This window comes from Lontra canadensis, unplaced genomic scaffold (assembly GCF_010015895.1).
Source record: "Lontra canadensis isolate GAN:19392208 unplaced genomic scaffold, GSC_riverotter_1.0 scaffold5, whole genome shotgun sequence".
NCBI lineage: Eukaryota > Metazoa > Chordata > Mammalia > Carnivora > Mustelidae > Lontra > Lontra canadensis.
In genome coordinates this window covers 37,822,896-37,850,377 of record NW_022630999.1, presented here as the reverse complement: position 1 = coordinate 37,850,377, position 27,482 = coordinate 37,822,896, and the positions used below count along the sequence as shown (strand labels likewise).

General features: G+C 43.9%; 1 protein-coding gene across 3 annotated transcripts; it reads left to right on the top strand.

The window, feature by feature from the left end:
- The first annotated feature begins 12,701 nt into the window (after window positions 1-12,701).
- Window positions 12,702-17,470, top strand: DRD1 (dopamine receptor D1). Of its 3 annotated transcripts, XM_032851846.1 has the most exons (3): window positions 13,768-13,802; window positions 13,904-14,314; window positions 14,610-17,470. In XM_032851846.1, the coding sequence occupies exon 3, from the start codon at window positions 14,639-14,641 to the stop codon at window positions 15,746-15,748; it is 1,110 nt and encodes a 369-aa protein (XP_032707737.1). In that variant the 5' UTR covers window positions 13,768-13,802; window positions 13,904-14,314; window positions 14,610-14,638; the 3' UTR covers window positions 15,749-17,470. The 3 variants fall into 3 exon arrangements, with proteins under 3 accessions (XP_032707736.1, XP_032707737.1, XP_032707734.1); XM_032851845.1 differs by lacking the exon at window positions 13,768-13,802 and adding an exon at window positions 12,702-12,842 and having other exon boundaries at window positions 13,904-17,470; XM_032851843.1 differs by having other exon boundaries at window positions 13,904-17,470.
- Window positions 17,471-27,482: the final 10,012 nt, after the last annotated feature.

The window sequence follows — 27,482 nt, the reverse complement described above, 5'->3', positions numbered from 1 at the left end:
TATCCAGGCAGAGGACAGGCGGCAGCGAGATTTCAAGTCCTATGAAGGATCTTTTAAAACAATGACTCAACACTAGTACCGGCTTAGGAGCACCTGGGAGCTTCTGAAAATTCCCATTTTTTTTTTTTTTCCCTCTATTCCCCAGACAAGTTAAATCAGAATCCTCAAAGGTGGGACATGAAATCTGGATTTTTAAAGCTTCAATGTGTGGCCAGGGATGGAAACTGCCACTGTAACAGGATGGACCAAACATCAAAGAAGCTACAAAATCATCTTCCAGTTGATTCCAAGGGGCCCGTCCGTGCTTGAGACACAAGGGGGTTTGCCTCGGGATCGAAGCCCTAACTGCAGAGTTGACCAGCTGTCCGCCCGGTGGTGGGGCTGGACTGCGGTCAGCAGGTGGACAGGCCTTAGACTTCCGTTCCTCAACTATGCAGACATAATCCTAAAAGCATTCCTGTTTGGGAGTAAGAGGCCAGCGTGTCTCACACACAATGCATCTGAAAAACACATCATGAATTGGCTCTTTGTTTAAAAATAAAACAACACTAAATATCACTTGGAAGCCAATTATGTCTTTAAATAGGTCCTGGAGGCTAAACACAATGTGGATTATTCTGAGAGAGCTGACTCACTCCATTATGAGTTTTAAGGAACTGGTTCATTAGTCAAATTAATCTTAACATAATAGGGCAGAAATGAGGGAGAAATAATACTTCACATTTCTTTTTGCTCTGGTTAAGTACTCGCTGTTCCGTCTTCTGAGAAGAATTCCATCTCCTGCTTGCTCTTTAGATCCAATCCTTTCATTCAGCCCCCACCCCACATTTACTGAGCACCTACTCTGTGCCCGCAGTAGACAGGCACTGACAAGGTCGAGTCCCTCCCTTTGGGGCGCTTACGTTCCCATGGGGAAGATGACATTGAACCAAACATATGGGGTTTCAGGGAGTGAAAAGTAGAGTGAAGAAAGCTGGTTAAGAGGACGGAGCACAGATGCAGCAAGGAGAGGATGGGGGTGATGACTCAGAGTGGGTGTTCAGGGAAGGTCTGTCTTTGGTGGTGATGTTGGAGCAGAGACACCCAAATGAAGGGAGGGAAGGAGCCATGCAGAGATCAGGGGAAGAGCATGCCAGGCAGAGCGAAAGGATGAGTGGAAGAGCCTCAGGACTACACCGAAAGCAGAGGCTGCAAAGAAACTTTTGAGTCATCTGGGACTTTCTGAGAAGAATATTGATGAGACAGGGTTGGGACTCCAGCCGGCACACACATACGGTGTCTTTCTGGTCACCCTCTCTGGCAAGTGAGTTACAAAAAGCCACTCCTACCTCTGACTAAAGCCACCCCAGATCATCTGGCTCCTAAGCAGACCCTGTGCTGGAGTCTAGCTCGTTCCCTTGGCTGGGGGAGTACTTGTGGTAACATCAATGTAATCAAACCCAACGACTTGTTGCCTGATGTTTTCAGCTTTTGAGGTCTTGATCTACAAAATCTCCCCCGATACTAAGTCATAAAAATATTCCTCACACTTAGTTCTTTAGTGTATAGTTTTATGCTTCACCTTCAGGTCCTGAATCCATCCAGAATCTACTTTTGTATATGTTGCGAGGTAGGGATTCAACTTTATTTTTCTCCGAAGAGTGAGCCAGTTTTTACTATACTATGTACTAAACTGTGGGTCGGAATATTTGTGGAGTGTAGAGATTTACTTCTCCCCAAGACTGAGAATGATGTCCTCAGGATGAAAGTGGAGGAAAGAAGAGGGAAAGCATTGAAAAATCCAGATATTAATATGTTCCAGGGAAAGGGAACCTTGTCTTCTGCTTCCCTGGTTGACTCTATAATGAATATAGCGAGACAGAATCTTAGCTTTGTAGAGGTTGTCAGGCTCTTAAGACTGAGTGGCAGGAAGAGCTCTTGCAGACCTGAAGAGTCCTGGAAGATAGGAATGAGGGATATGTAAACGTTGACATTTGCTCTGGGGCATATAAATGTGTAAATAATGACCTCCTTGAAATAATGAAGGCTTAACAGGTGCTTCCCCTCAATGGGCCCTGGAACTTAGAGGCAACCCCAAGAAAATGGGAAGGTAGGTAAAACGTTCAACCACCTCACTGAAATGGGAGCCTGAAATAGAGATTAATTCAATTATGGAAGTTGCTCACGTTCTTGGCTGAGCGAAGTTCAAACATATATCTTAATTATTTGTCTTTTATTTTATCATATCAACTTCTATCTCAGAACTAAACTTGTTCGATTATAATCATAATCTGGGTAAGGATACAAGAGTTTGGCAAAAGTCAAGGAAGCAATGAATCATGAAAAATCAATGAAATCAATGTAAAACTCAGTTGCCTCTACGAAATTTATAAAAATATTATGTAATTTATTATCACTTATAAATTTTGTTCTATACATCCTTTGTATCAGTATATTTACAATAAACCTATCCATATAGGGATGCCTGGGTGGCTCAATTGGTTAAGCCGCTGCCTTCAGCTCAGGTCACGATCCCAGGGTCTTGGGAAGGAGTTCCTCATGGCGCTCCTTGCTCGGCAGGGAGCCTGCTTATCTCTCTGCTTCTGCCTGCCGTTCTGCCTACTTATGCACACTCTCTCTCTCTCTGACAAATAAATAAATAAAATCTTTAAAAATAAAAAACCTATCCATATATATTATATTCCATTTATATTTATATAAAAATCTATCTCTATATAAATATTTATTATATATAAATCTATATATAAATATTATACATATTTATTATATATAAATATATATAAATCTCTCTATATAAATATTTACTATATATATAAATATATATAAATCTATGAATGCTTGAATCTGATCATTTCATCCCCCGCTTGGAATCCTTCAGTGGCTTCCTATCCTGCATAGAATGAAATCCAGCCTTCAACTTAGCTCTCAAGTTCCCTATGCTCAAGCCCAGACAGCTCTCCAGCTTCATTTCTCACTACTCTTGTCCGCTCCAGACATCCAGATCTTGTTTCCTCAAATGTGCCAAGTTCTTTCTCATCTTAAAAGGTGTGTGCACTGGCTGCTTTGTCCTTTCTGGGAACTTCTTTCCTGCTCTTTACCTAGCTGGACCCTTCATTAAGGTCTCCGCTCCTATGTTACTTCCACAAATAACTCTTCACTGACCAGCCCTCAGTTATGAAGATGCGTAAGTCAGGATAGGTTGTGTTATGCCGCGCTAACAAATGACCACCAGATCTCGGTGGCTTACAGCAACAGCTTGTCCATCAAAGGTCAGCCTGATCCAAAATTGCTTCACTCTAGGACAGGCTGATGGGCAGCCTCTACCTGGGACTTTGTGCACTTAAGGCAGAGAGAAGAGAGATGGTAAACTGTGAGCTGGTTTTAAGCTATCTGTGTGACAAAAATGCATATCACTTCCAGCTACATCCTGTTGGCCAAAATAAGTCACACGAACACTCCTGCAACAGAGTGTGGATGCTTAATGCATCCATTGGAGGGCACCATGAGTCCTATGGCCAAACCTGAAGTCAATGAGCTGGGGAAGTATAATATTTTCCCAAGGAAGGACAGCAAATATTTTGAATGATAATGTAACCTACCAAAAATATCATCCTTATACTACATTATTTCCTCTTTTCTCTTTCTTTCATGACAAGTTATAGTTGTAAATTAAAAAAAATATTTTATTTATTTATTTGACAGAGAGAGAGAGAGTGAGCAAGCACAAGCAGAGAGAGCAGCAGGCAAAGGGAGAGGGAGAAGCAGGCTCCCCACTGAGCAAGGGGAGCTTGATGTGGGACTCGATCCCAGGACCCTGGGATCATGACCTGAAACAAAGGCAGACGCTTAACCAACTGAGCCAACCATATGCCATATAGTTGTAAATTATAAATAAATCCACACTTATTTAAAAACTCTGTGTGTGTGTGTGTGTGTGTGTGTGTGTATGTGTGCACGTATGTGATGGAGGCCTGACCCAAGGTAGGTTTTTGATAAATCATTACAGAATGAATGAACATATAAATGTGAAGGAACTGCAAAGAGCCCAGTCTTTTCAATCAGATAGAATTAGGCATGAAGCTCAGACCTCTCTCTTATTAGTAGGCGATGTCAGACAAATTGACAAATATTACTGAGCTTGTTTCTTCCTACTTAAAATAAGGACAGGGGTGCCTGGGTGGCTCAGTGGGTTAAGCCTCTGCCTTTGGCTCAGGTCAAGAAATCAGGGTCCTGGGATTGAGCCCCATTATCGGGCTCTCTGCTCAGTGGGGAGCCTGCTTCCCCCTCTCTCTCTGCCTGCCTGTCTACTTGTGATCTCTCTCTCTCTTTCAAAATAAATAAATAAAATCTTTAAAATAAAATAAAATAAAGACAATAAAACTTCGACCAGAGTTGACCTATAGATGGCGCTAAAGACATCAGTTTCTTTCCTACTTTGTTGCTTTAGTAGCTGTCATTCTTCTGATGTGTTTCATTTTAGCACCAGGAGCATCAACATAACCCATACTGTACTGCAGCAAATACAAGATAACATGTTTCTACTGCTTTGATTCAGAAACCTCACTGATTTGGCATTGGCTGTGCTTTGCAAAAATTTGACCCAAATGGATCTTAGAGATTTAAGATCTACCCCTGGGTCTCCTATTCTCTAGCTAACCTGCTAACTATGCTTTTAAAAAAATGAAAATGGCAAAGAAAAATGCAGCTTATAAACCTTCCAAGAATGATAGATGCCAGTTTGAATAGTGTTCCCTTTGATGGCCAATCATTACAAAAGGCTTCGTGTAACTAAAGACACATTACACTGGGAAGACCCAGAGCCCAGGCATCTCCAAAGAGATTTTACAGATACTTGGGTTTCCTTGCATGGTTATTAAACAGCAAGCTGAATTAGAATCTTGTAAATATTTCCGCCTCTACCTATATTTAAAGTTGTTTCCCAAAAGGCTGTCTTGTTTGGTTTTTCCCCCCCCTGAGTACAGCTGTGCCAGACTTTTAGTTGTCGTTGTTCCTTTACCTTTAATTAGGAGGGATTCCTTTGCAAGGCTGCAGATAAAATTTCTTTTCTTAGAATTAAATCCAACGGGGCAACACCTAAAGAAATAGAAGGCCTAATAAAAGAATTTGTAAGGAAGTAACAGATTTTTTTTTCACAAAGGGACAAGTGGTGAATAGTATTTGCTACGGTATCTGGTAGCCTCAGGTAGCAGCGTGGGGGGTTAGTGAATGGTTTTGCTCATCTCTGCTAATCCCACTACACAAGGTGTCTCTGATAATCAAGGCTACAGAACCCATGACTTAACATCTGTTGGGATGATGACTGAGAGGCTGGCTGGGATAACTGAGTAGGAGATGTTGAGACCAGATTAGAAGAGTAGCTGTAGAAGTAGAGGTAGGCTGGGAGAAGGGCCTCAGCTCATGAATTTGTTGTGAAGGATTCTCTGAGGCTCTCTACTCACATATGGTCTCATGGGCCAATGGACAAATCAGCAGCTTTTATTTTTGTACAGAGCATTAGTTTAAAGCCTCAAGAGCCTGCTGAGGCATTTTCTATACAAAGTATCTCCCCTAGGCTTTGGGTTTTCTGTAAATGGCCTAAAGAAGACTCTTTAAGGTGACTTAAATAGACTCTATATTTACTCAGTATAAACAATTTTCTTGAATTAGCCCGTCTTTCATCTTGGCTTAGTTTATGATTTTGCTAGTAGGAGCATTAATTTTTTTCTCAACAAAATTGAAACTCATAGCAAATTGATATTGTGTTGTGTGAAGTAGATCTATCATTTACCATGGAAATAACAAAGTCTGTGGGGCCAGGGATGTTTGTTTTGTTTGCTGCTGTCTTCCCAGCATCTAGAAAAGTACTTGGCCAGTAGTAGGTACTCAATAAATATTTATGGGATGCATGATGGCATTTGTAAGCGCTCTAACTTTTCTCAGAGTTGACTCTGTCCACAGCCCCAGAAGGCCATGCTGGGCCAGACTGATTCCATATACCTCTCAAGACTGAGGGATTCAGGAGAAAGGAAGGGAAAATTCTGGAGCCATACTAACAAGTGGGCCAGGGCTAGATTTAGTGCTTATGGCAGCCCAGAACCGTGGGTCAGTAACAGTTTTGGGGTGCCAAAACAAACAAAGAGAAAAGCAGAAAAAAAATCAGCGTTGTTTAACAAATCTCCTCCTCCAATCCCAATTTCCCTTGTCTGCTTACATTCCTTTGTGTTTTTTTTTAGGTTTGAAATCTAAACTGTCAATATGTCTATTTCCACACGAGAGGGAGTAACAGGGCGTAAATGGATCCTCCCACCTGGAACAACTAGTAACAGGGAGAGGATACACTGAACAACGGTTTTCAAGAAACCAGACATCAGGCAACCAAGGACAGTGATGCTGGAGAGATGGGACACAAATGAGGTGAGCCTTACGACCACCTTAGCTCGCTGACTCAAGAGGCTTTCCAGGCCATGGCGCAGGGAAGGGGAACACAGGTGGAATCCAGTGGACTCCTTGAGTTGAAGAGACAGAGCTGTAAGTGTAGGGACACCAAGGGTTGCCTAACAGACTACTGGAGAGGAGAGACCTACGGAGAGAGAGAGGGAGGGAACTCCAGGTAACTTCCGAGTCCTTCTTCAGCCGAGAGCCAACTGGTACACGATCTGAGACAATGGGAGTGTGCACATTATAGGGAACAGTCTCCAGAACTCATGTGGGCCAGGAACAGCGCCTGTTGCCACCAGACTGACTGGAAAATCTCAAAACTCACAAGATGTTTGGCAGAGGACGCAGAGGAATCTTGCCTCAGTCATGGAAAATAATTAGCCATGGACTAAACTCTGCTTTGGTTCTACCTAACAAGCCTTGAAAGCAATACCTAAAAAGACCAAACTGAGTATAAATGTGTTTCAGAGCAAAGCTCAAGCATCTTGGTAGGAATATTTAAAGATCTAACTAGCACCTAAGAAGATAAAATTCACAGTATGTGGTATCTAATCAAGAATTACCAAGCATGGGGCACCTGGGTGGCTCAGTCCTTAAGTATCTGCCCTCTCCCAATGTGCCTGGGTGACTCAATCATTAAGAGTCTGCCTTCAGCTCAGGTCATGATCCCAGGGTCCTGGGATCGAACCTCACATAGGACTCTCTGGCAGGAAGCCTGCTTCTCCCTTTCCCACTATCCCTGCTTGTGCTCTCTCTCTATATCTCTCTCTCTGTCAAATAAATAAATGAAATCTAAAAAAAAAAAAAAAAAGAATTACCAAGCATGAAAAGAATTAGAAAAATATGACCTATAATGAGGAAAAATAGCAATCAGTTGAACGGACAAAGGTTAGAATTAGCAAAGAAGGATATGAAACAGGTGTAAGTACATTTCATAGAGTCTGATAGTGAAGTAGGGGAATAAGAGATGCAAAAAAAAGATGCAAAAGGAACTAATAGAAATGAAAACCACAAAATGTGAGATGAAAAATACACTGGATGAGATTAATAACAGACCAGACAGTGAAGAAAAAAAATAGTGAACTTAAAGATACAGCAATAGAAACTACCTGAGATGAAAAAATGAGGGAAAAGAGTAAGTGAAACAGAAAAGCATTAGTGAGGAGTAAGTGCTCTAATATATATGTAATTGGAGAATCTGAAAAAGAGAACAGGGAGACAGAAAAAAAAATACTTGAAGGGATAATAGCACCCAAATTTCCAAATTACACAAAAACTATAAACCCACAGAACTGAGAAACTCAACAAAATCTCCAGCACACCGAGAGTTTGAAGAAAACTACACGAAGGTACATCTTGACCAAATTGATCAAAACCAGCGCTAGAGAAAAAAAAAAAAAGTCTTGAAAGCACCCAAGGGTAAAAAGATGAGTTAGGTAGAGAGGGACACAGGTAAAGGTAACAGCAGATTTCTCACTGGAAACAATATAAGTGAGAAGAGAGTGAGCCAGCCTCTTAGAGCACTAAGAGGAAAGATCTGTTGATCTAGAATTCTAACCTGAACAAAAATATCTGTCAAAAACAAAGCGAAAATAAACACAGAGATACAAAGCTGAAAGAATCCATCACCAGCAGACCTGCACCGGACAAGTCAGAGGTTTCCTGCAAGCAGAAAGATGGTACCGGATGAAAGTAGGAATCTATACAAAAGAATGGAGAGCATCAGAAATGGTACAGGGATGGGACGCCTGGATGGCTCACTTGATTAAGCGTCTGTGTTCGGCCCAGGTCATGATCCCGGAGTCCTGGGTCCAGGGTCCTGAGATTGAGCCCCGCGTTGGGCTCCTTGCTCAGCGGGGACCCTCCTTCTCCCTCTCCCTCCACTATTCCCCTGCTTGTGCTTGTTCTCCCTCTCTCTGTCAAATAAATAAATAGTCTTAAGAAAAAAAGAAAGAAATGGTACAGGGGTAAGTAATATATATTTTTTCTTATTTAGTTATCTCCAGATAATTAGTTGTTTAAAGAAAAATCACAACAGTGTATATGGTGTTTATATCACATATAGAAATAAAATGTATAACAATAACAGCATAAAGACTGGCAGGGGAGACATGGAAGAACATTATTGTAAGATTCTCAACTGTACATGAAATGATAGACTATCACTCGAAGATAGGCTTTGGAAAAGATATATGACATAAGATATGGATATTTATCCTGTACTGATACATAATACAGATCATAAATACTCATATGTAAGGCATACATCTCATACAGATCTATAATATATATCATATACATTATATCCTAAAAATCTTATAGAGGATGTAAACTTTAAAGCAACCATGAAAATAACAAAGAATTCTAGAACAGAAGGCAATACCAGGAGATAAAATAAAAACTCTTCAGTTAAGCTTAATGAATGTAGAAAAAGAGGGAGAGGAAAAGGGAATGACAAACACGCAACACTAGAACACGATATGTGCTAAATAACATCTCAACCGCTACACAAAGTAACATTTGTTGATTTCAAATTTTTTAATCATGTTGGTTTTTGAATTGTATAGTAATTGTATAGTAATTATAGTAATTGTATAGTAACTATAGGGAAAGAAAATATGATATGGGATCAGGTATTTCAGAGATGCTGTATTTATGGTCTAAAACAAGCATTGTAGTTAAAAAGTCAAGGTCAGCCAAGCTTTATTCTTTTTTTCCACTGACCTTATAAGCCATCATCTTTGGTATAAAATCAGCTTTAATAATCCCAAAGCCACCCAAATGTATCTTTGTTATACCTGACAGTTCAGTTGTTTTATTTATCCTTTTATGAGATTAAGATAGCCCTGTGGTAACACGCTTTTTGTATTGGTTTACTTTTACAAACTCTAAATAAAAATTTGTTGAAAAGCATCATTTTAACATCCTCCTTCCTGCAGTGCATAAATCACAGCGGGACTTAAAAGACATGCCAATTTGGGAAATAAAGGTGTTTTTGTGTTTGGGTTTACATTCTCAGCATGATCTAGTGCTAATACCTGCTTGCATTTATATGTGTGTTCTTGATGTTTGTGGGGGAGATTTTTACAGAACAAAACGGAAGCCTTTGTTTCACCTTGGCTTCAAGAGAAGAAAAAAAAAAAGGAAAAAAGCTGAAATCTCTAGCCAAATTGTAAGTTCCTCTGAAATTCACACTCTGCAAAGTGGAAAAATAAAAAACAAAAACCAAAAAACAAACAAACCCCGTCCCCAAAACCCCCACGGGATTTAAGCTATGTTTGACTCTTTCCTGTTCCCTCGGCAATCATGTTAAAAAAATCAGAGATCTAAGTCTTCTAGAACGAGATCTCAGGTGTTTGTCTTGGAATCATGAGAAACTGTTCAACTCTCCTGGTTTCCTGGTGACAGGAAACAAAATCACCCTCTTGGGTATTCCCACGTTCCTCCCTCCTTCTCTAGCTGAGTTCTTGAGCCTTTTTAGTGTATTACAGGTAAGAAGGAAATTTGTATGTTCTGACATTGCAAATGGCAAACATTTACTTGTGGATGAAAAGTACTTCTCAACCCCCACGGAAGTGAGGTCTGTTGATCTGATCACCTAGACCTGTCAGGGGAATGAGTTGAGTGAAAACAACAAAGGTCAGTGTGGACTAGTTTGGAAAGAATTTAGGAAATTTATCAAGCAAAGAAAGAGATCCCCCCTCCCACCCGGATGGAGCAGCTGCCTGGCTTGAGAAAAACGAGGATGGGAAACATTATGCTATGAAAGTCATTTCCAACAAGATTTGGGTAACAGTTAAATTACATATCAAGTATTTCTTGGGCAGTGGACTGGTATCTCATAATACGATGCCACCTGGAACCTGATCAGTCACCATTGGGCTTTATATAGAGGAGACTCCGGGAGCCTGGGTATTCTGGTTGTAGTTGTCATCCTTGTTTTTTTTTTTTTTTTTTTTTTTGTTCCAAAGATTTTTTTTATTTGACAGAGATCACAAGTAGGCAGAGAGGCAGGCAGGGGGTGGGGGGTGGGGGTGGAAGCAGGCTTCCCGCTGAGCAGGAGCCTGACGTGGGGCTCAATCCCAGGACCCTGAGACCATGACCTGAACCCAAGACAGAGGCTCAACCCACTGAGCCACCCACAAGCCCCACATCCTTGTTTTAATTTAAAGAACAGTGGGCATTGCTGGGGTTATTGGCTCTGGGAGGGAGGGTTTTGGCATTGGGGGCACTTCCCAATTGACCTTATTATCCTGACCTCCACCCTCTCTTACCTCCATGTTGGTAGTGTACTCTTTTGGGGTTTTCTTCCCATAGGGAAAATGCCAAGGAAGTCCTCCTTCCTCTAGTCCAATCCCCTTTGCCCTTTATCCTGGAAAAGGGACCTCACTTTTTCCTGTTTTCCAGGGTTAATGCTGAAATTTATCCTACATGTGTATTTCCAGGTGGAATGCCCTGGAAACATTTCAGGATGGGGTGGATAGAATGTGGGGAGTTAAATGTTCATGTTCACATGACCATCTTGAATCAGAAGCATACCTTTAATTTGTACTGATTTGTAAAAGGGAAAGAAAGATGAAATCAAGAAGTTTGGGGGAATGCCTGTTTTAAGGAAAATGATCTGGAATTATTATGTTAAGCACGGCTTTCAGCTCTACAAGAATGTGGTTCTTTCTGCACATATATGGCAAAATTGTGTCTCTGATTTTGACTCACGACTCCTGGTGTTGCTGTGTGTGATAATGAAGCTCAAGGTGGGAGCACAGAGCTGGGGGCAGAGGCCCGGGATGGTCTGTGTCAGGAATACAGTCTTTTCCTTGAAAAAACCAGGGTGCAGATTGTACTGGTTAATCGAATGGAATTATTACTCAGGTTCTGGGTTTTTACAGAGAAAATTGTAGCTTCCAATGTGGTGCCAGGTTCTCATGGAGCTAAGGCTATTGGTTTTCGGGTGCACCCCCAGGGATTTCTGCCCATGAGGGGGCTGCTGAGTACCCAGGCTCAGTGCCACGCTCTCTGTAAACATCATCTCATTTACTACTTACAACAATCCTGCCATGCCATCACCATTTACAGAGGAAGAAACCAAGCTGGGGGGGGGCGCGGGGAGCCCCCACAGCCAGCAGCGGCAGGGTAAGGGTGGGAAGTCAGGCAGCCTGACAAGGACACCCTGTGTGTTGAGGATTTGTTTGGATTTCAAATTACAGTTATATACTGGGCGTTACAGACGTGTAACAGCATAGTAAATGGTAAGACTAGTGCAGAACATTTATTTCTGAAAATTAAAGGCCATTATTGCTACCAAATCAATGTGACTGTTGTATATGCATTTTGCCTTTGTTAATTTTAAACATGATTTCAGTATCACTAGTGATCAGCTAGCAACCTTTTTCATTTTTTCAAGTGGAATGTTCTCTTAATTTTGTATATAACCTGTTGTCTAAATTTTATGTACAGTCTTTTATAATAAACCATTCTCCTATATGCACAGGAAGGCATGGCGAAGGGCCACTTAACATACAAATTCTTTTGAAGTCTGACCTGTGAGGCATTGTCCAGGGCAGCTGGGAAGAAGCTGGGGAGATCGTTCTCCACCAGGCCCTCTTGCCTCAATTTTGCCCGGCTCTTATTTAGTTTGTTGGCTACGACACTAGAGCCGGAGCTCCCAGTGGGCAGTGACGCCTAAATGAAAAGAACACGCAGACGGGAGTCAGGCAGCCAGCCAGCACCTTCCTTAGCTCTGTTAATTCCGAACACCACATATTGGAACCTCGTTTTCCACTCGGGCAAGGTGGAGATGACCAGGCCTATGAGAAAGGATTGTTTTAAGGGGCGAATAATGCAAGGTGTGAGCCCGGGACACGGAGGCTGCTCAGTAAATGCCTGTTCTGTCTGGTCTTTTTGAGAGTAAATCTTGCATCTTGCTCAGCCTATAGCCCTTGCTCTTGGCACATCATGAGTGCTCAGGAAAATATACCGATTCAATGAATGCAGAGGCAGCAAAAGGAATTTTTCATTCTTGTCAATTTTTAGCAGAATGAGCCCTAAAATGTGGAATACTGAGCATCCCATTTTCCAGGTTCTGGCAGTCACGGTCCGGGAAGTGCCGGTCACAGCGGGGGTCTAGCGTAAATCCGGGAGCCTGGGCGGGTGAGGTTTGTACCTGCCAACGCGCAGCGGGGCCCTGGGAAGCCGCCGCCGCCGGCAGAGGGCGCCCCGGGCCTGCCGAGCTCGTGGTGCTGGGGTTGGGGCGCTCTCCGGTTGCGGGGCACAGGCTGCAGTCCGGCGTTGACCCAGGCCCGCCAAGCGCCCGCTGCCGGGGCGGAGCTGGAAGTGAGCGCCCTCAGCGCGCAGCGCAGCGCACCTGCCAAGCGTGCCGCCGCGCCGAGCCGTCTCCGACAGCGGTGAGTACCTGCGCCGGCTCGGCGCGCCTCACCCTAGTTGGGGGACACTTGGAGACAGCGCAGGTTGGAGCAGGTTGGACGCAGGCGGTTCCAGGGCTTGGTGTGTGGGAGAGTGGGCGGGGTCCTGCTTGCTTCGGTCTTTGGGAAGGGCTAGGGGTCGACCCCACTGAATGTCGGTCGGCCGAGCTTAGCTTTCAGGCGACTCGGGCTTCCTTGAGGTTCTAACGTCTGGCGGGCCCTGTCGCGTGCTGTCCGGGGGTCCGAGGGTCCGGGGGTTAGCCGGTAACCCAGGGCGTGAGACCGCTTACCTGGGCTCCCCTCCCTCCCCCCACTCCCTGTTTCGCCCGCGGCATCATCCAGGGAACCTTGTGCGGCTGTCGCCCGAAACTCTGCCTGTCAAGAGAAGCCCGCCCCCAGGGCAGGGGAGGGGACACGGGGGCGGGGTGGGCTGTGCCCCACGGGAACCCGGCTGGCCCGTGCGCCCTCCGGTGCCAGCTCGGCTCTCTCTGCCTGGCGTTCCCACGGGCTCCCGGGAGGTAGCGGACAGCGCGGTGGAGAGGCGCAGAGCCTGGCCCCAAGGGGCCAGAGGCCACCCGAGGGGCCCCCGGCTGCTCGGTTCTGGCAAAAAGGCAGCGAAGGGAAGGAGCTCTCCAAGTGACTAGCCCCGGAGGTGCCCTCTCTCGGAGGTCCCGGAGCCCCTTTCCCAGGTGTCTCCTTCGGCTTTGAACGATCTTTAGCCTTTGGAGGGAGTAGGGCAGCGCCGGTCCTGTGGGACCTGGCCTGGGATCATTTCCCAAACCTGCCCTGCGATTTTTGCGCATCAGGAGCCAGACCCCGGGTGCGCGCCCCGGGCAGGACTCCTGCGCGCCTCCGGGGCGTTGTGGAGCCTCGGCGCCTGGCGAAGCCCGCTTTCCGAGCTCGGGGTGGGGGGTGCTTTGCGAAAGACAACCTCAAGGCAAGGTAGGTGGCTTGGATGGAGTTGAAGTGGGTTTGGTACGCATAAAGCTGTGATCCGTTCAAGTTCTGGCGAGCAACCTTTGCTTTCTTTTTGCTTTTTTAAGGGCGTTTGGAGAGCTGCGGTGGAGCCAGGGGCTTGGAGGAGCGAGGCGTGTATTTTCAGCTGCACCTTCAAAAGGGGAGAATTCCGTCACCACCAGAGAGGCAACAGCCCCCAAATATGACTACAATTGCCTAGATCCGCAGAGGCCTGGGAGTCTCTGGATGGATAGCTTAGAATATGCTGAAAAGCCAATGCCTTCCATGGAGGACTGAAGGGCCAGCTGGTCAACAGGACAGTGGCCTGGAGCAAGGGAGTCAGCAGACACTCACAGCCAGCAAGAGGAACCTTCCAAGGGGCTGACGTGCATTGCCAAAGGCAGGCTCCTGCCACGCAATTGTTACAGCCCTCTGATGGAATGCTGGTGAGGTCCTCCACCCAGGGGACCCGGCGGGGCTGTGCCAGGGACTGCCTGGTGAGTGAGAACTCGTGCAGGTCCGACCCACCCCTTATCCCTGCTTAGGAACTGGAGGGGGTCAGAGCCCCCTATGTGCTCTCCCTCGGCAAGATGAGGACTCTGAACACCTCTACCATGGATGGGGCTGGGCTGGTGGTAGAGAGAGACTTCTCCTTCCGCATCCTTACAGCCTGTTTCCTGTCTCTGCTCATCCTGTCCACACTCCTGGGGAACACGCTGGTCTGTGCCGCTGTCATCAGGTTCCGACACCTGCGGTCCAAGGTGACCAACTTCTTTGTCATCTCCTTGGCAGTGTCGGATCTCTTGGTGGCTGTCTTGGTCATGCCCTGGAAAGCGGTGGCAGAGATCGCTGGCTTCTGGCCCTTTGGGTCCTTCTGTAACATCTGGGTGGCCTTTGACATTATGTGCTCCACGGCGTCCATCCTCAACCTCTGTGTGATCAGCGTGGACAGGTACTGGGCCATCTCCAGCCCCTTCCGGTACGAGAGAAAGATGACTCCCAAGGCAGCCTTCATTCTGATCAGCGTGGCGTGGACCTTGTCTGTCCTCATCTCCTTCATCCCTGTGCAGCTCAGCTGGCACAAGGCGAAGCCCACGATCTCCTCCGATGGGAACGCCACTTCCCTGGATGACACCCTGGACAACTGTGATTCCAGCTTAAGCAGGACCTATGCCATTTCATCCTCCCTAATAAGCTTTTATATCCCTGTGGCCATCATGATTGTCACCTACACCAGGATCTATAGGATCGCCCAGAAACAGATACGGCGCATCTCAGCCTTGGAGAGGGCAGCAGTCCATGCCAAGAATTGCCAGACCACTACAGGTAATGGAAACCCTGTGGAGTGTTCTCAACCAGAAAGCTCCTTTAAGATGTCCTTCAAAAGAGAGACTAAAGTTCTCAAGACTCTGTCTGTGATCATGGGGGTCTTTGTGTGCTGCTGGCTTCCTTTCTTCGTCTTGAACTGCATGGTGCCCTTCTGTGGGTCTGGGGAGACCAAGCCCTTCTGCATTGATTCCATCACCTTTGATGTGTTTGTGTGGTTTGGGTGGGCTAATTCTTCCTTGAACCCCATCATTTATGCCTTTAATGCCGATTTTCGGAAGGCATTTTCAACTCTTTTAGGATGCTACAGGCTTTGCCCTACCACGAATAATGCCATAGAGACAGTTAGCATCAATAACAATGGGGCTGTGGTGTTTTCCAGCCATCACGAGCCTCGAGGCTCCATTTCCAAGGACTGCAATCTGGTTTATCTGATCCCACATGCAGTGGGCTCCTCCGAGGATCTGAAGAAGGAGGAAGCAGGTGGAATGGCCAAACCCTTGGAGAAGCTGTCCCCGGCCCTATCTGTCATTTTGGACTATGACACTGATGTCTCTCTAGAGAAGATCCAGCCCATCACACAAAACGGACAGCATCCAACCTGAAGCCTGAGATGAATCTGGCCAGACAGGCTCAGCCCAAAAGCTGGAGGAGATTTTCAGTGGCTTGCGAGGTGTGGTGAGACTCAGATGTCAGGCGAGCCCTCCTCTGCTGCTTTTCCTTCAACACACAACTAACTATATTTTAAAATACATTCCAACGTGTTTTCTTTGTTGTTCATAGTGAATCCAAGAGGGACATATGTGAAGTGAACGTTCACAGGGATGTGTCTTTGGCTCCAAAATTATTTTTAGAAACTGATTCTTATCTTAGGACTTGAAAAATAGGGCGCAGAATCAACAATGAACAGCATCGCTTAAAAAGTTGATCCTCTCCCGGAAGGAGATGAGAAGGGTTGAGTTTGTTGTGTACAAACAGGTGCTAACACTGGTCCAAGGAGAGTTTTCAGATTGTAAAGGTAGGTGCATGCCTTCATAAATTATTTCTAAAAAATAATTGAGCCTTACAGTAGGAGTGGGATTTTTTTTTGGACTTGAGAGATGCTTTGTTGATATTGGTTTTATTTATTTACTGTATTATACGGATATTTTTAATTTATTGAATAAATCTATATTTATCAGATGTTATAGGATAAACTAATAAGTTACTGAGAACTTATAGTCACATTTCGTCCATGTAACTAGCACTTTATTGGCCAATGAAACAAACAGAGAAACTCTGAGATTCTAAATACTCATATATAACTTCCAGAGACACAGCCAAGGTTGATAGGAAATGAAGTTGTGATAATTCCTTAAAATTCTTTGGCATAAATAAATACGAGGTGGGAACTGACAAATGCTGTGAATTTTTTTCTTCTAGAAAGATTTTGAAAAATAAGAAGGCATAGCTACTATTATGTTCACGTTTTTTTGAATGACAGGACTTCCCCAGGACAAAGATTTGCCATTCTGTAAATATCTTAAGTAAAAGCCAGCTTAAGAAAGATCTGACTTGAAATTTATGATCTTAGGGGGTAATAAAAAGTATGTGCCACTTTGTATTTATGTAAAATACTTGGCCCTCTGCGTCTTTTCTCATTTCAGTGTCAGATAGCTTTTCTGAACCAAACACATGGCTGTCCTGGTTGGATATGTGTATGAAGACAGTAGGTATCTTTAATTCTTGCATTGCAACAGTGTTACCGATGGACAGAAGTCAAATCCTGCATCTGTATCTTACCAGGCCAAATCACACCATTCAGTGGGGCGACTTTTTGTAGTGCTTTAATCTGAATTTAGAATCGATTTTTTTAAAAGTCTAAATGTTAATAGTATACTGACTAATGAATAGTGCCTCATTATCATCCTCGAGTTAGACATTTCTCTTGGTGGAAAAAACAGGAGACCCTTTCTCTTTGGGTGTGTTAAGTGCCCCAAAGCCACCAGTATCTCATTTGACAAATGCTAGCTCCTTCTCTGTGCTTCGGAATCAAGTTCCTATCTCATCAGCTCAACTGTATAAAGTATCCCGAGTCTCTCCTGCCAGATACTCATCATGTGGGGGCATTTCAAGAGAATTTCTTTGAAATGTTTACAGGGTATCCTTGTTGATAAGCAATTTACACAGCAGTTAGGTGACATGGGTACCAAGAAGGAAATCTACTGAAAAGTGTCTCCTGCATCAGGTCCGTGTTATTTATGCATTGTGAATGTTTCTTCATTTTATTGCCTGTATGCTTTCTTACATATAATAAAATTATTTTGTGAACTCAAATCAATCCTGAATGAGCTGTGTCCTATTTGTTAAGTGTGTTTTAAAATCAGGGCTATTTCAGACTTATGAGTAAGAAAACATGGGCGTTTTTGAGGATAACTGACTTTTGCTTTTCTTTTTAATGCAAATCTCTCCTGTTATGGATGCCACAGGTTGCCTTGGACTATTTAAACAGGAAGTGTTTTTGATTTGGACTACACACTCCTGTGGGGGTTTTTTTTTTGGTCTAAAAAAAAACACCACATTTTTTAAAAAGAAACTCTCTTCACTTGAGGGATTACTCTACTTTTCATTTCACAGATTTGAAAGCTTTCCAAAAATCTCTGCTTTTTCTTTCAAAGAGCCCCTAGATATTAAGTAATAGAAAAATCACAGAAAGGACTGTGGCTTGCCTGCTGTGGTGGGTGTGGACCGTCAGCTACGGCAAACACTGTATTTATGGGTAGTGTTTGTTTTAAGAAGAAAATAAAACAAGAATTTCTTTCCGGAGAAAATATATAGGTTGTAATGTTGGGCTTTTCCAAATATCTTACGGGGCATATCCATCAATTCTGCTAAACCTGCCTAGTTAATGTGCTAATCTCTTCCTTCCCTTCCTTCCTTCCTTCCTCCCTTCCTTCCTTCCTTCCTTCCTTTCTTTCTTTCTTTCTTTCTTTCTTCCATCCTGAATAAGGAGAACGACCGAACAGCAGGGGATATAGAAATTAGGGTTAAGTTTATAATTTGGAACATCACACAACAGATGGTGTCTTTTTAAATTCCATATTTGCCTTCCCAAGGCTTTGGCATATAATGAACATATCTAGAATGAACACCCATAAAGCATGAAGCCTGTTCTTTCTGCTTCCTGACTTTCTGGATATCTTTATTCTTTGCAGTTTAATTTTGTTCCTTAATTAGTAGTCCAGGAGCACCAGCTATGACACTCAGGGTTGTCATTGTCCAACCAAGGAAAAGTGGCACAAAAGCCTTCGCTATTTATTTCACTGGCAGAGTGAAAAATAAATGATATGTCTAGAAACTCTATTAAAAGAATTGTAAAATTCGGTACACCCCGGGTGAGACTGTACTTTGGGTTCCTGGCACATAAGTAAAAGTACCTTATGAAGTGTTGATTTTACTGATAGAATCTTTCTGAGAATTTGATTTATAACCATAAATGCAAAATTACAGTATGATTTTTATTTCATTTTTAGCTATCATGATAAGGCTTCATAATGCCAAATAAAATTGTGAAACACTTTAGCAAGGTAGAGAAAATTTAAAAGAGGTATTCTTTTTCTCTTTCTATCTAAGAAGATGCCTTTCCTGGTGAAATAGACTCAGAGCTCCTACAGGTGATTGAACAACAGGAAGTCCTCTGGAAGGGGGACTGAGCATGAGGCTTCAGCCGGGAGGTTTCGGGTGTGCGTGGAAAAGTCACTGCTTTCTCTTGGGAGCAAAGCAGTGACAGTCTCTGAGTCTTACTTGTCCGGACTGATTAAATGGGAGGAACAAAACCTCTGCATCCGCATTTTTGGTGGAGGGATCGCTCCAAAAAGCCAATCAACATGTGATCTAACTTCAGGGACTTTATGATTTCTCCACTCTCTGGGGCTCCGTCCTCGCCCGATTCCCTCCCTGGCCTGCACCAGCAGCATTTCACCTGGATCCTTCTACCCCTAGGAGCCAGTTCCCATGTGGGGGCCTGGTTGGCAGAAAACACAGGTTTTGTTTCAGACAGACCTGGGTTCACCTTGCAGCTACCTCCTTCAGGCTGTGTGAGGGTGAACAGGTGTCTGTTCTTCTCTGAGCCTGCTCACCCATTTGTGACATGGAAATAAACACGCAGGTTCTTGTGAGGGCTTAAATGAAACCAATGTCTATAAGGGTAGGGAGAAGTGAAATGTGGGGCTCACAGGTTCTCTATAGGATCTTTGCTTTAAAGGGGTCAACGACAATATTTATTGCATCGGTAATAATGAGGCTGCTTGTCATGTGTCATCTTGTATGTTGGTTTGAAGCAAACGGAAAGGACTTTTAGGACTTGTGGTTCAGGATTTTCCCAGACACTGTTTTCTTTTGCTGTGGGTATCTGGTATTCCAGAAGCAAGTGGCTGTTAATATCTGCGTGCTTAAGATGATTGCCTTAATTTATCACTAGATACTGACTAAATTAACCTAGCCATGCTGTTTGAGTCTATGAGATCTACTTATACCTTGCAAAATTTGTTTCAGAAATAATGAGCTGATGACTGGTTGCCCCTGGGCTGTGAAAACTAGGACCTGGTGATCTGCACGATCTGGTTACTGTTGTTGTTTGAAGGAACTAATGCAGTAGATCATGAGATTGTAGTATTACATGGATCAGATGCACCTCTGTGGATTTCTTTGTGATTTCCTGGGTAGAAACATTCCGTAATCAACCTGTTTATTTTTATAGAGGATTGAGGGGATGGTGAGTATTACAGCACAGAGAACCCCTCTAAGGTTTTGTTACCAGGGCAATTGAGCCGTGTTGCCTTCTGTCATGTTAAGTAACTTCCATGTGATGGACAGAATTAAAAAAAAAAAAAAAAGAGGAAAGCAGCATTTGGACTTTAGAGTGTTACATCATTCAAGATTTGGGAGTTGTAATTTAAATAGTATTAGGAGCTCAAGCATAATCTCTGGTTTAAAAGGGTTTAACTTTTTATCACTATGCAACCATGTACAAAACCACTTAAATTCTTTTTCATGTTCATAGAATAGATATTCCTACTAGCTCTCAAATTGGTAACTGTTTCCAGCCACTGAAGAAGATCTTCCCTGAATTATATCCGCAGAAGGGAACCCACCTAGCAGAAATGCCAGCAAAAGGGCAGTGGGTAGTGGGACCTGGGAGGACTGAACTGAGGGACAGAGTTTTTTATTTCATTTACAATTTAAAAAGATAGTTTGGATAAACTACTTTACATCCCTTGAAAATAGGTTTTCTCATCTCTGTGACAAGAGGGTTAGAAGAGATGATTTCTGAGTTATTATTTTGGCTTGATGATACTAGATGTGAGGTCCACCACAGGCAAAACATGAGTCTGGTAGGTTTCCCCTGACATGTTTCCTAAACCTTCACTCTCTTTCTTATTTCTTATTCACTCTCTTTCTGACATGCGAACAGAGTGATATTTATAAAATGCAAATATGACTGTGCTATGCTTTTGCTTAAAATGCTTCAGTGACTCCCAGTTACTTTTAGGCACAAAAGGCCCTTTGCTTTAGAGCCCCTGGTGTTCTCTGTAGCCTTGTCCACTGGCATTACCCTGCCTTGCACTGTTCCTACAGACACTCTGAACTTCATACAGTCTGGGTAGTGTACAAAGTCCTTCCTTATCTTTTACGCCTTTGCACATGCTGTTCCTTCTGCTTGGAACACTGTTCTGTGCTGCTTTTGTTTGCCTGATGCTACCAATGTTTTAAGATTTAGAGGGACATATTTGCAGAAGACCTTCCTTGGCACCTTCTTCCTGACTCTACTTCTCTTATTTCCTTGCAAGGGTTCACCCTGCTATAATGAAATAATCTCCTTACTTCCTTATCTTTCTCCCTAGATTATGAACATTTTGAGAGCAAAAGTGGTTTTATTTTTTTTCCCTGCCTCTAAATATTTCTAAGCACCCAGCTCGCTGTCTAGCTTACAAGATTTGCCTGTTAAGTTTCTGTTGAATGAAAGAAGGAACAAGTCACAACAGGGGATGTTGGAGCCACAATTTTTGTGAAATGTAATTCTGGGGGGCTTGGTACAGATGCGTAGGTCTGCTAGGCTCTCCCTAATATCTTTGGTCTCTCTAATCTCCATGCTGTGTCTGAGGCCCGCAGCTCCCTGGGGTCTGATATGTTCCTGTAGGGTCATCAGGTACACAAAAACACACACAGAGACACACACAGACCTACACACAAGTGTGTTTTGTGTATGATTTGATGCTATTTGTAATCAATAATCTTTTTGGAGCACTTTCTATGATTTAGGTCATGGGCTGGATGCTAGAAATGAACCAGACCCTCTCCTGATCTTTGAGGAGTCTGAAGTAGAGACAGATAGGCAAATAAGCCATCGCCAAAGAATGTGGTAAAAGTAGAACATATGGAGAAAGAAAATGTTTTCTTCCAGGCAATGCCGCTCATTCTGTAGAGGGCCAGTAACCATCTGCCCGTATCAGGCCACACATTGTCCATTCAGGGTGTCATTCGGTCCTCTCAGCCTTCCTGGGGTGGGGCACCATTGTAATTATCCCCACTTTACACATCAAAATAACAAATACTCAGAGGGGGCAAGTAGTGTGCCCAAGGTCACACAGTGAGTAAACGATGGGGTGGGGTTGAATCTAGGTCCCACAGGCTGTCAAATTAATTGCTTTGAGGTGGTCTCCACCCTCGGCGGGGGCCCCCTTCAGTCCATCTGGAGAGTTAGCGACGTGGTCTGGGGATAATTGTCGGGCATGCGCACAAGCCCTTCCCTGCAGCCCTGTGCACCTGTTTACTGCTCCGGAATAGACTCGGAGGACACCCCTCGCTCCTCCTCCATTCGGGGCAGACTTTCTCCTCTTGTCTTCTTCATCTGTTTGAGACTCATCTCAGGTGTCAGCCTTACTGAGAATCCTTCTCCAGTCCTTCCTTCTCCAGGCTGGTGTCCTGCTGCAGGGCGTGCGTTCTGTCGTGTGCTGTCATGTCTCCCGTGGCTCAGGAGAACTCCTGGAAGCACGCGCTGTGTCCTTTCCCACCCTTTATTCTCAGTGCCCAGCACAGCCCGACACAGGGACACACCGAAGTTAACATTCTTTTTAAATGAAGGAATTAATAACTTTATGGAAAGGGCTAGGTAGCTGCTTATACACATACCTTATACACATACCTTACTTTTCGCTTTAGGGTTGAGCCTGGAGCAGGTGTAAGGGCTGATCTCTCTGCTAAGTGAGATTTCTCCATCCAGGACACAATCACAGGGAAATAATGGGAACGGTATTTAAATGGCAGACTAGGGCTCTCTCCCATATTGATGCGCATGGATAGTGAGTGACCAACCCTTTCACACGGGAGAGGAAATGTCAACCAAGTGTCACCAGTGTGTTCCGAGATTATCTAGCCACATGCATGTTGTTTGCAGACTGAGTTTTTAGGTCAGATGTATTTAACATTATAAACACGTTGACTGTAATTTAGATAATGTCCAGTCCCATTTGTAAGATGCTGCGTTAACATGCACTGCTATTGGCTGTTAGACTGCGGGAGGAAGGAGGGAGCTCTATGTTAATTCTGCGGAAACAGCTGTGGGTTTTTCCTCTCTTGATGGTGGGGTCACCATAAAATAGTGCTTCTGTTCCAGGGGAGGATTAAAGAGGATCTACTCTGAGAGGGGACCAGGGGCCATAAGGGGACAGTTTGTTTAAGAAGCTCGGTCCTAATACGTTCAAAGCAAAAGCAAATTTTAATGCCATTTTCAGTAAGAATCCATTACACCCATATTGAAATTAAAGCTTATTTGTTTGCTCATGCAATTTAGAATGTTGTCCTCCGATGAGGCTCTGTCAAGCAGAGAAGAAGAACCTCTGGGCTGGGACAGCAAACAGCTGGTTTCCTGCTCTGCTCACAGGAATGTAAACTGATATGGCGAATTGGCAGGGAAAGCTGGTGGTAGCTACCAGACTTGCAACATGCACACAGTTCGATCTAACCATCCCACTTCTAGCAAATTGGGTTACTTATGTCCTTCCCTGTGTGCTCAGGGGTGTCTGTGTAAAGGAGACAGTCTTGCTTGTAAAGCCAGCTGAAGACAGCCTAAGTGTCTGGTAAGAGGGGAGTGCCTAACTAAGACGTAGAATGTCCATGGCATGTGGTAATTAAAAAAAAGCAGACCCATATGCATTATTACAGAAGGCTTTTCCTGAAGTGAAAAAGCAAGTTACAAAATTATCTGGACAATATGATTCCTTTTATTTAAAACAATAGAGGAATTATTTATCCCTTATGTAAATTCATAGACAAAGATGTAAGAAAATGCCTGCCTTCTTAAAAACAGTAGTATCTTGGGGTGCCTGGTTGGCTCAGTTGGTTAAGTGTCTGCCTTCAGCTCAGGTCATGATCTCAGGGTCATAGGATTGAGCCCCAGTTTGGGCTCCCTACCCAGTGGGGACTCTGCTTGTCCCTCTCCCTCTGCCCTTCCCCTTGCTTGTGATCTCTCTGTCTCTTTCTCTCTCTCAAGTAAATAAATAAATCAGATCTTTAACACACCCCTCAAAAAAAAAAAAAAAAAAAAAAACTTCTAGAGAGAAGAGTGAGCTTTGGGGAGACCCAAGCTGGGGCGCCTTTCACTTTGTACTTTGTGTATTTCTTGGTTTTTATAAGAAGCTTGTGTTTATGTGTATTGCCCACGTGATTAAACATTTTTTTAAAAGAAACAGGCTGAACTGACATGAGGCAAGTAGAGTTCCATCTGTGGCTGCCGGGGGAGGAGGGGAGGCCTGGGCATGTCCTTGAGAGAATGAACAGTAATTGAACACCTTGGGTGCTCATGTGGGGACATTTCTTTTCTTTTCTTTTCTTTTCTTAAGATTTTATTTATTTATTTATTTGACAGACAGAGATCACAAGTAGGCGGAGAAGCAGGCAGAGAGAGCCGGGGAAGCAGGCTCCCGGCTGAGCAGAGAGCCCGATGAGATGCCGGGCTCCATCCCAGGACCCTGGGACCATGACCTGAACTAACGGCAGAGGCTTTAACCCACTGAGCCACCCAGGTGCCCATGTGGGGACATTTCTCGATTGATCGTCAGAGCTTGATCTGGCTGAGGCTGGGTGAGGTTCTGGACTGGCTCATGGAAGCTCAGGGGCCCATGCAGAGTGGGAGATCTTGGCTTCCCAGCTTCCTTTCCCCTCAGACATGACCCTTGCCCACTACGTGGGGGCGTCTTAGTTCTCCACACAAAATACCCTTTTTTGCTGAGCTTCCATGGAGCCCATATTTGGAATAATTTTGTTGATCAAATACATCTTATTTAGAAAATAATAGGATGTGTGGCCTTTTGATAGGTTAAAACATTTTCTCTGTTTAGGTTTTGGAAAATGATGAAAAATATTCACAGTGGGGGCCTTGCGAACCCCCACTTGGGGATCACGAGTGAGAGCCCGTCTGAAGTCCTGGGAGCTAACAAAAAGCAACCCTCGTTAGGGGCCTGGACTGTTTGAAACCCTTGTAGACCCTACAATACTCTCTAATTTGAGTTATCCATTGCACGTCACATCAAACATCTAAAAATGCTCTCATATCTCTCTTAAATATAATTTTATTGCTGCAAAAAAGATGGATATTTAATGTTGTTCTGAAATTACTCAGAATGTCCATCTTGCCATTATGTTGTCATATTCTGAACCGATATATTTTCCCCCTCCCGTTTCAAACATTTCTGGGTGCTTTTGGGAAGCTCGGGGCCCTAGGGACCTCTAGTCCCTTGGCCTGGAACAAACTACAGTGAGAACTGTCTCCCCATTCTGAGAGCAGAAATGCCGCGGACTGTTGGGCACGGCAAGAGAGGTCCCTGAGCTTTTCCTGCTGGAGTTTCTTCCTCGCCGGTTAGGTTGTCAGTTCACTAATGTTTAAGGGCCTTTTCTAAAATGCAGTCTCCGAGGATGACACAAACCACTTCGGATTGTTTTGAAACTGAAAAACACCCTAGCGTTTGTTCTTAGGCTTAACCTTTTGGGAGGCTTTCAAATTCTATTTTTCTCATCATTGACAGAGATATTAAATGTTTTAGTGATATTTTTATGTTAAATGCTCCCACAGGCTCATTTTAGATGTTTCCAGAGAATAGACATGAAGGCTTCAGGTGGTAAATTCAAAGTTTGAGGATAAAAGCATTTAGGGCAGGATTGGAGGAAAAGACAGCCTTCCTTATCTGATCTTTTCTTCTAAGAGGAAGGAGAAAATGAAGTGTGAAGATTCAGAGTCTGTAACCTGTAAGAGACAAATAGCAAGTCAAACGCACCAAGGAAGGCGAACCCAGATGCTGACCAGGGAGAGTGGCTAATCGTCAAATGTTAAATCGAGACACTAAGTTATTTCAGGCACAAGGTTTGTATGGGAGAGAGTCTTTGGGCACCTGGGCAGAGAAGCAGCTCCTATGAATGGCTGATTGCTTTGGGGAGACCGAGGTTACACAGCACAGGACTTCTGCTCCCAATCCCCGTGGCTTCACAGGAAGGAACAGTGAGGAGTTGGTGGTCAGTGTCATTTCTCTCGTTTTTCTGCCCCGACAATGATGAAACTACAGCTGTACGTCTGACAGAGATTCCAAATCCAAGAGAAGGAGGAAGGGGGTGGAGGGAGGGAAGGGATTGAGGAGGAGGAGAAAGCTGGCCGGGGAGCAAATTTGTGGTTTGTCAAGAAATAAGTACTGGCATGGGGCGCCAGTACTAATTGACCTGCCTTCAGCTCAGGTCATGATCTCAGGGTCATAGGATTGAGCCCCAATGGGGTTGACCTGCCTTCAGACTAAGGTGGCTTAGTCTGTTAAGTCCCCCTTTGGCTCAGGTCATGATCCTGGGATCCTGGGATTGAGTTGCACATCAGTCTTCCCGTCCCTCTCCCACTCCCCCTGCTTGTGTTCCCTCTCTCTGTCAAATAAATAAACAAAATCTTAAAAAAAAAAAAAAAGAAAAAAGAAAAAAAAAGAAATATATACAGACATCTCACTTATTAACAAGTAAAAATTGTATTTTAAAATATTTTTCCAGGGGCGCCTGGGTAGTTCGATTGGTTGAGTGGTTGCCTTCAGCTCAGGTCATGATCCCTGTGTCGCTGGATCCAGTCCCGCATCGGGCTCCCAGCTCCATGGGGAGTCTGCTTCTCCCTCCAACCTTCTCCCCTCTCATACTCTCTCTCACTCTCAAATAAATAAATAAAAATCTTAAAAAAAAAAGTTTTCCATTTATAGAGAAATTTCAAAGGTAGTACAGAGAATTCCTGTATACCCCATACCCTGTTTCCCTATTGTTAGTCTCACATTGGTATGGTGGTTACAATTAATGAGCCAATATGGATGTATTCTTATTTACTGAAGTCCATAGTTCAGATTTCTTTCATTTTCACCTAATGTTCATTTGTCGGGATCCCATGTTACATGTAGTCACCGCCTCTCCTGAGGCTCCTCTCGGCTGTGACAGCCTCTCACCGTTTCCCTGTGTTTGACGACCCGGCAGTTCTGAGCCGTACGGGCTGGGATTTTTATAGCGTGTCTCCTGGCTCGGATCTGCCTCTTTTTCTCTCCTCATTTCCAAAGTTCCTTAGGTCAGCCCTTTTCTATCTTCAACCCCTCCCATGAGGTTCTTTCATACATTTACACTATAGTTAGATTCTTTTTGCCACATTCCGCATTGTATCCTGGGATCCTCTGACCTCGCAAATTTCCTTACATTGGCGATGCCTGGCTTGGCTTAGTCAGAGGGGCGTGCGACTCTTGATCTCGGGGTCATCATTTCTAGACCTGTGCTGGGCAAAGAAATTATTTTTAAAAATTCCATACATTAAGATACATTCTTTGTGCTGATAAAGTTCAAAGTTCATTTTTCAAATGCGTTCTGTCTCCTATCAGGCATTAGGTATTATATACCACAGTTTGAATGCCCTTGAAGCTATCTGCTACGCGTGTCCTATTCAACACTTTCCCTGCCAAGCTGTTGGTAACCACTAATCTGTTTGCTTTCTCTCCAGTTTCCCCTTTTCCAGAATATCATATAAACGGAATCATACAGTACAGAGCCATTGCAGATGGCTTCTTTCACTTACTGGAAGATTCTTGGTTCTTTCCATTTGGGGGTGATTATGAAAAAAAAGGGGTTATAAGTGTTTGCATGAAAGTTTATGTGCAGGTAGAAGTTTCAGATGGGTTAGATAAGTCCCTAACTATGGAAGTGCTCATTAAATTCATAAAATGAGTTAGAAATGATTTCCTCCCCTTGTTTTCTGGAAGAGATGGTAGGGAATTGGCATTCTTTCTTCCTTAAATATTTGATGGA

Excerpts from the sequence above, each read along its gene's own strand:
- DRD1 (XM_032851845.1), top strand. The coding sequence starts at position 14,408 with ATGAGGACTCTGAACACCTCTACCATGGATGGGGCTGGGCTGGTGGTA.